This window comes from Euprymna scolopes, chromosome 40 (assembly GCF_053919585.1).
Source record: "Euprymna scolopes isolate OS-2025 chromosome 40, ASM5391958v1, whole genome shotgun sequence".
NCBI classification, from domain to species: domain Eukaryota; kingdom Metazoa; phylum Mollusca; class Cephalopoda; order Sepiida; family Sepiolidae; genus Euprymna; species Euprymna scolopes.
Genome location: NC_136521.1, coordinates 50,760,120 through 50,769,215, shown reverse-complemented (window position 1 = coordinate 50,769,215; position 9,096 = coordinate 50,760,120). Strand labels below are relative to the sequence as shown.

Sequence of the window (9,096 nt, the reverse complement as noted above, 5' to 3'; positions counted from 1 at the left end):
TTCTTTGGTAGCTCTCAATAGTACTTTTTTTTCGAACCGAATAAACATTTTGCATTAAATAAAAACACTAAAAACTTGTTCAAAGAGGTAGAAAAGTAACTTATTTTGGCTTTGATATATATATTTATTATATTTGGTATACATATTTGTTTTTTGAAAACATCTTCGGACCTCTGCGGACTGTAATAAAAACCCAAATGTTTTAACTAATTTTATGCATTTTCAAAGAAATTGTAAAAAAAAAAAAAAAAAAAAAAAAAAAAAAAAAAAAAAAAAATTAAATAAAAATAAATTGAATCAGAAGAAACCATTAACCGCTGTCGGCCAAGGGAGATAACTGCAAGTTCCTTGAAATAAAATTTATTTCTGGCGGACATTTTTATAATATCAGCCAAGAAAGGTTTTGCTGACTAATTTTCATTGATTGGAATCTTTAAGATTTTTAAAAAAATTGTTTTCTTCATTTACTTCATCCTTTCTGATGTGGACAGTCTCTTAAGCTGATAACTGAAAAGAAAGAGAAAAAAAAAAATTAATAAGTATTGAAATATTTAAGAAAAAATATAAATATTCAATTATTGCAATGTCATTAATAACAATCACTTGAAAACTTGGTCAGTTTGAGAATGGTTAAGCAACGTTGAGCCTGGTCAGTACCAGATGGGTAACCTTTGAGAATAGGAGGATGCCAATACCTTCAGTAACTCCTCAGCCTAGTCCTGCCGCTGGATCAGGCTGGTTAGGACAAGCGAGTGAGGCTGGCTCTATGCAAACCAGGTTCACTTTAAACAAATTGCCAGCACGAGTCATCCATCATCCTTAGGGTGATTCAATGGTCTTTGTTGTTCCAACAGATGAACCATGCGTTATAGAAAAGCGAATATGACTATGTAGGAATACAAAAACAGATCAATTCTTACAGCAGCAAAAAAAAAAAAAAAAAAAAAAAAAAAAATGAAAACTTACCAACTCAAAGCATATACAAGGTGGAACAATAAAATTGTCGGCATAGAATAATAAAAAAAAAAAAAAATCGACATGATTCCATTTCCGTTTGATGAAAACCGGTCTTTTTTGTTGCAAACCATCTACTGCTTGGCCAGTTGTGTACAAATCCCAAGAGCGATAGGAACCTTCTATCATGTCTGAAAGTGACACGATGTTCAACAAGCGAGATCAGAGATGCGCCACTGTACAACTCATGCTCTCTACCAATCCACGTTATGACAACAGGACCATTACCAGGACCTTCAAAATGCATCGGTTGATTGCTACGAATAACAGGGATATGCCCAGGTTGATGGAAACAAAGTTTCTGGCCACGGTTAGGGTCTTTAGTGTAGTTTCAAGTGAGGGCCACACCATGCCACCTCATATCTTCGAAGTCGGCTTGAAAATCAACACTAAAGTGTATCTGGATGTTCTGAAGAGTGTAGTGATCCTCTAGTGCAATCAGCTGGCTGCTAGCAGGACCCGGGTGTGGCAGCAGGACTCGGCATCAGTCCAAAGAGACCCAGGCTTGGTTTCAGGAGTGCTAGGACTTCATACCCTTCTCCCACTCCCCTTCTTGAGCCTGCTGGACTATTTCGTTTGGTCATACATCGAGAATATCACCAACAGGACCTCCCATAATGCCAACACCCAATGTAATCCACGCCATTTGTCAAGCTCCCGCCAGCGCTTGTGAAAAAGGCATGCTCCCAGTTCCAGACCGTATAGAGGTGGTGATTGAGGCTAAAAGCAGCTACATTGAATAGATGTCAGCTGTACTAAATAATCAAGTTACCTGAATTGATTTTTTCCAATGGAAGTTTTAAAATGTGGGAATGTCCTTTTCTCTTCCCTGCAACCTCTCTCCCACAGAAGAGACGTTGTGAGCCTGTCTTTGTTTTATCGTTATTTCCATGGCAAGTGCTCATCCGAGCTCCAATCTCTGGCCCCCCCCCTCGCTAATCTTTCACGAAAAACACCCGTCTAGCTGAAACAACTGTCAGTAATTTTCCCCATTCTGCATACCCTGCTGTGCCTAAATCAAAATGAAGATTCCATGAACAATTTGGATGTCTTCAAGTCCAACATAAACAAATTCCTGATAAACTGCCCCCTTAAGTAAGACACCTTATCAAATCTCCGTTACTAACGATTACTACGATATTATCCCATTGATTACTGTACACGCAATAACCCTTATCCCAGAGTGGCTTCCAGGCCTTGATAAGTGGTGACTACCATGTAAAAAAATAAAATAAAATAAATTAAAAAAATAAAGCTGTACTGTTGTTTCCTTAAAGGCAACAATTTTATCGTTCCACCCTGCAAGATGTTCTGAATGTCAGACAACAATTTTCCAAAGACAAAAGAACTCGTGTCCATAATAGCAAACGATTTGTATTATTTGAATATTCTGGACTATTGTTCTCACTTGGAGTGTTATTTCCACGTTTCAGTCGCTGTAACCTCCGACCTTCTTCAGGTTTATCCTGTCAAAATCTTCTGCAAGGACCTGTGGCATAGTGGATAAAGTACTTGGTATAATTCAGTTGCAAAGTTACACTCTTCTGGAAGTTGAAGGAACAAACAAACGAAAATAAATAAATCCGACTCGGATTTTTTTTTTCCATTTTAGCAAAAGGCATTTATTAACAGTACTTTCCAAACTATGCCTGCCTCTCTTTTTCTAACTGTTCATTTCGTCTGCTAATACAACACCCTGCCATTTCAACACCAGCTTAAAAGTCTCTTGCCATCACCATGGGGCCACACATCCATTTCACCCGGTTGTGTTTTTTTTCTCACCACCTCATGCTGACCATAGCCAGCCATTTTTTTTTTTTTTTTTTTTTTTTTTTTACACGTCCATCTTCCTCGGCACACACTTTGCTTCTTGACTACATGTTATCCTTTCTTCTTTTTTCTCCACACGCAAGCCCGTGCACACTTGAGAATTGTCCTCACACACGCACGTTCTCACTTTTATAGATATATAGATAAAGGAGTTACTGTAGTTTGCTTCAAGCATTGTTTAATGTGTATAAAGAAAATTTATAGAAGGCGATACAATGCACAGGTGTTAAGTGATAAGATGCTGATGTAGTTTGCTTGAAGCATTGTTTACTGTGTATATATAAAGGTAATTTATAGAAAATAAAAGGCAAAGACGTGACAGTAGAACTAGTTATGCTGATTTTTTATCAATACATTTTATCAACATAGATCCATCAGTTCCGAGTTGTGGGTGTGCACTTTTTGTTTGCACAGCGTTATGCAGTTTTATTTTTTATTTTTTTCAAGTAATAGTTTGTTTCATTTTATTTGCGTCAAAGTTCTCAGAAATCACCCCCAGGGGCCAACACTTGATCTCTATATGATTGATTGATCGATTTTATGGCATATTAACCTACATGGTCATTTAATGCCAGAGTCTTTTTTTTAATATACATTAATAGTTATAAGTTTTATGTATGTATCTGGTGTTCAATGTCTATGCTTATATAGTTAGATAAGGTATTTTTTTTTTTTTTTTAATTTTGTTGAGTAACCCTGTTATTTTCAGATACTTGAGAAGGGTAGTTGGGTCTACATGAGTGAATATGTCCTTTACAGTTTTTTTCATTATATAGATTCAGTCGGTTTGTTTTCGAGTCTTCGCATCTTGTTAGTATATGATTGACTGTGTATGGTCCTGGCAGGATATGCAGAATGGGGCCCCGCTTCTTTTTTGAGTAGGTAAGAGTGTGTTATAGAGGTATGACCTATTCGGAGTCTTGTTATTATAACTTCCTTCCTTTCGGTCATTCTTTTGTTTGGTTTTTGTTTTCCTATGGTTTCCCTGATTTGGTATAGCTTGTTTTTAGTGCAGGAGTTCCATGATTCTTGCCATGTGTTTCTAATATATTTGTTAATGGTTTGTTTTAGATCGGGATGAAGGATCTTATCTTTGGTGGGGGTCAAATTTACTGCTGCTTTTACTGCTTTGTCAGCTCTGTTGTTCCTATTTACAATGTCTCCCCACGGGACAGAGTTAGACACCAGGGTCGTTTTTTAATGTGGAGAAAAGGAACAAAAATAAAAAATTGTCTCAGTCGTGAAGGATTTCTCCTCCACTGACAGAGAACAAGAATTGAAGTGCAGCATCTGAAGAACAGATACTACACTTTGAGGTATTTATTTGCTCCCCCACTGAGCAAATTAAGCACAAGGCCGATTTTTAAAGTGAGGAGTGAAGGGGAAATGGGGACCAACTCCCCGGGGAGTAGGGGAGCTGGATAATGACAATTGGTATGAAGGGTTGCCCCTACATTGACCAAGGTCTTATATGTGGGGTTGCCCCCACATATGGTCTTTGCTTGCAGTATTTGCCGGAACAGATACTACACTTTGAGATATTAAATCTTTTATTCATGTTAAAAAAATACAGTCAAAATCAATGATGAACAAAAAACTTAGGCACATGGCCAACTCAAAAGGGGGGATTTTGGGGGTCGTTGACTTTGATCTTGGCCCGAAGGCCAAGGACAATCTCTATTGTTACCCTTCATGTTGATATGATTGGGTATCCAACAAAAAAGATGGTTTGATCCCTATATGAGATCCATAGATATTCGAATGTTCCATTAAAGTTCTTTATCTCTCAAACACTGAGTTGGTGAAGAAGTTAAAAACATTTTCACCCCAAACAAGGCATAGTGCCACTTTGATGAAGGGGGCTACTATCGGGGACAGTAGTTGCAGAGATACTATGTAGGAAGTCGAGCAGCAAGATGTCTATTCACATTACACTTCAACTGCTGCATGTCAGGACAGTTAGGAAAACATGAACCCGGACTGGAGTTCCAGAGTCTAGCAGTTCTGGGTTGGTTGTTTTTGTTTTACGGCATATCAACCCTTTTCAGGTTATTTAATGCCGAATCTAAAGATTTTGAAGAAAATTTTTTTATTAGAATATATTTGTTGTTTTCAAGTCGGATTCTATTTAACCCATAGTTGGGACCCTAACAGGTACTACCACTCCAGGTCAGAGTGGACCTGGGAGCAGTGGTAATTAAAGGGTGACTCCACACTCCCCAAAGCCCGCAAGCTGTGGCCTCACCACTGGATATAGTTTAAGGTCATATCCAGGACCAGCAGTTCTGGGAAAGAGGCTATTAGAATAGAACGACTTCTTACATCAAAGGTTCTCTACTGTGTAGGGGTGGGACTTGGCTGCTTGTCGGGGATGTTTACATCAAGTTGGTACAAAGGCTTGTAGTTCGTCAGAGCATCTACCATTAAAATACTTTTAAAACAGGCAGAGGGATGTTGAAGCTTGGATCACAGTTCGGGAGCTATCAGGTTGGCGGCTCTCTTTTGGACCCTGTTCAGGAGCAAGAGACTAGTAGCAGATGCACCAGCTGAAATGTGACAACAATACTCCATACATGGACGAATGGTGGCCTTGTAGAGGTAAAGGATACTCTAAGGTGTAAGTAACTTTCTCCCTCTCAACAATTGGTCATTCATTGTTATAGTATATCTTTTTGTCGTCTCTTGGTCTTATGGATTCCAGGACAAGAATTCATCTAGTCTGGTGGAGTATCAAGCTCTGTGCTGTTACTTGAAGTAACATCACTCGGAGAAGGTGCAGCATTCCTTGCAAAAGCGAGTGTGGGTTAGCCATACTGAGGAAATCTTATTTGATTCACGAATATTATGTGATTTTAAACATTTGATCAGGATTTACTTATAAGGGAAAGAATTCTTATGCCACTCGAGGATAGTGTCTAGTGGGTATTCAACCTCTCTCCAGTAGGCATCATGGGTTGTTTAATACCAAATGAAGTTGATAAATTGAATTATACAAGCAGGAGCTTTTTGTTTTACAAAGGAGTTACCACTTATCAAGGCCCAGAAGCCACTCGAGGATAAAGGCTAATGGGTATACATTAGTCAATGTGATTAAAGCATAGTAATAACTATAAGTAGTGGAGATTTTGTAAATTGGATTGCTTAGAGGGACGGTTCATCAAGAATTTGTTTATGCTGGACTTGAAGACAGATTGTAGTCAGCTGGAAAGCAGGCAAATGGAAGAGCGTTCCACAGGCGTGCAGTTCTAAGAAAAGCTTTTTTCATGGAATCTGCATTTAGGTTTAGGCACAGATAAAGAGTGGAGGGGGGGGGGAAATTATTGATGGTGGTTTTGGCTAGACGAGTGTTTTTTGTGAAAGTTTGGCGATGGGGGACAATAGATTGAAGCTCAGACCAGCACTTACCATGAAAATAACGAGAGAGCAGAAACAAGCTCGTGAGAAAGAGGCTGCAGGGAAGAGAAACGAGCATCCTCACTAAGCTATAAAGTCTATTTTGAACTCTGTCAAGACAAAATAAGCTGCTTCTAGTAGCTCCTGCCAAGATGTGGCAACATTTTATACTCCTATAAAAAAATACTCCTTGACCGTTTCCTGAGGTGGTGGTGTTATTCCTCTACATAGGATCGCAGTCAGTGAATTCTTGGCTCTGTTGACAAAGTGGAAAATCTTGTAAACTTGATGGTTAGACATGATATTAACTTTAGGTGTGGAAAATAAAAAAATACTGTAAAAAGAATTAAAAACAAAAGAAAAAAAATATATACTGTAAAAGAATTAAAAACAAAAGCAAAAAAAAAAAATACTGTAAAAAGAATTAAAAACAAAAGCAAAAAAAAAAAAAAAGAAAACGGAAAATTTCATGTAAGCTTAAAATGATAATGGAATTTTTCATTGAAAATCATATAGGTAAGGCTGACGTGTACAGGAAATTACGTTATGGGAGGAAGTTATGTGGCAAAGAAATGAGATTGGTTCTGCTTGCTCAGAAGTTTTGAGGCCTCCATAATCCTATGGGAGTTGGAAAAGTTGGTACCATTTCATGGAGAAAGTACATGACAGGGACGCAAATTTGGTTCTGCCACTTTGGCATTTGATTTCACCTTTTGTTGTGAGAGTGCAGGGAATGACGGAAGTGGGTAGATGTAGATGCAATTCATCTCATGTAAGTAGGCAAAACAGCAGAGCAAATAATATAACTGTTTACTTCAATTAATGCCGCCACAAGGAGATAAATAATAATAATAAAAAACGAACATATCTATGACTGCTTCTGTCATCTCTGCTTATAGACATCACTACCCAATGAGCAAACTACGAGATGAGTGGACATTTTCTCTGTACAAGTGAACCTCTTCAAAATATCAATGGGACAAAGGTCTTCATCAAAAAAGGGGCTAGGGCTAGGGTTAACCATCAAATAATTTTACCTGATATCCTCCGTATCTGTATAATCTTCCGTGGGTGGAGGGAAATTTATCGGAGGGGGCGGAAGTGGAGGAGATGAAGAAATCCTGCTTCTAAAAACGGGGCTGTTTGCAGGAAGTGAACTGGAGAGGTGTGACGTCATATGGGAAGGCGTGCTGTATATGGGGACATTCCCTGTCGAATAAGCTGATGTGCTATGATTGGCTTGCGAACTGACCATGGGCGGAGCTGGTGGGATGTTAGATGAAGGGGTCCGAGCAAGTAAACTAGGAGACATAGAGAAAGAGGCAGCAGAGACGTAGGTTTCGGCTGCATTCTTTGGGCTTTGTGTAGAGAGATGTTCTGACACCTGGAATTTGGAGAAAGAAAAAGTTAACACAAGCTTTTTAAAAAAAAAAAAGATGTGCAAAAAAATATCAGAAACTGTTTTTAAAAAATTAGGTTCATAAAAATACAAGTTTACAACATTGGTTTGAAGCCGCAGTGCAACTTAAAATTTTCTTTTCAATATATTTTTTTAAACTACCAGCAGATGTGCCCAGCGTTGCCCATGCTCAGTATTAGACGTGACATTAAATTCCATTAAAAAATAAAAAAAAAAAAAATAAAAAAAAAGAAAAAAAAGGAAAAAAAAGGAAAAAAAGAAAAAAAAAGAAAAAAAAGAAAAAAAAAGAAAAAGAAAAAAAAAGAAAAAAAAAGAAAAAAAGGAAAAAAAAGGAAAAAAAAGGAAAAAAAAGGAAAAAAAGGAAAAGAAAGGAAAAAAAAGGAAAAAAAAGAAAAAAAAAGGAAAAGGAAAAAAAAGGAAAAGAAAGGAAAAAAAAAGACGGAAAAGAAACTGAGACACGTGCATGCGAATATTATCTTTTTTCTAAACAGTTCATGCCTTGTAAGTAAAAAAAAAAAAAAAATATTCAAGCTGAGATCGAAACCAAAACCCAAAGACAGCGAGTCAAGTACGATAACCATTAGGCCAGCTGGATACAATCTTTAAAATGTGTTTTAAAACCTACTTAGTCTTAACATAAGCTGTCATGTGAAACAGTTGCCAAACACAAATAAATCCGAGGACCTCCCTCTCATTTTTTTTCAATTTTGACTCCTTAGCAGCCCTTTTTTCCCCTGATAAAAACCAATTAAAAAGTTTTCCACATGTCTGAATACCCTAAATGCCAAAATCTGTAGATCAAAAATTCTTTGAGTATATAGGTTAAGAAGTGTCCTCATACACACATTCTCACTTTTATAGATATACAGGATGTCCCAATAAAATGTATACACTCTTTAAATTATCTCAACTTGCTACATGGATCCATTCCTGGAGACGTTCAAAATAAATAATAGTGTTTCAAAATATAACATCCACTGGGAAAAATACAGAGTGTCCCAATAAAATGTATACACTCTTTAAATTATCTCAACTTTCAACATGAATACGCTATGCCACATTCCCAAGAAATGTTTAGGAATAAAGAATGGCACTTCCAGCAGGATGAAGCACTTCCCCATTATCATCATGACGTAAAAGCATATCTTGATAGTCACCTGCAAAACAGTTAGGACGAAGAGGAAGTATCAAGTACTGTCCATGCTCACTGAATTTGACCCCACCCCCATGGATTTTTCTCTTTTTTGGGGGCAGAGAGTTGAGAGCATGCTAAACACAGGGCTCACACAACAAAACGAGCTACAATGAATGAGTTGAAAGCAACCATTGAAAGAAGATGTGTCAACATACCAATTGAACTGATTAGGAACGTTTTCGATTCAATCGGTGAGCGTTGTCAGCTGTTCATGGACCACAATGGCCAATAATTTTAACACTTT

At 37.5% G+C, this 9,096-nt stretch overlaps 1 protein-coding gene across 5 annotated transcripts in view; it reads right to left on the bottom strand.

Annotated features, from left to right (window-relative positions):
- Positions 1–236: 236 nt before the first annotated feature.
- The window catches only part of LOC145265556 (BAR/IMD domain-containing adapter protein 2-like), a 213,332-nt gene continuing 204,472 nt past the window's right edge, over positions 237–9,096 (bottom strand). For 4 of the 5 annotated variants that reach the window (XM_080121524.1, XM_080121525.1, XM_080121527.1 and 1 more), the window contains 2 exons: positions 7,275–7,621; positions 237–507 (listed from right to left, as the gene is read on the bottom strand). In XM_080121524.1, coding sequence (XP_079977650.1) covers positions 465–507; positions 7,275–7,621 — 390 coding nt within the window. In that variant the 3' untranslated portion in view covers positions 237–464. The remainder of the gene's footprint in view (positions 508–7,274; positions 7,622–9,096) is intronic. The other variant, XM_080121528.1, reaches the window with a different exon arrangement.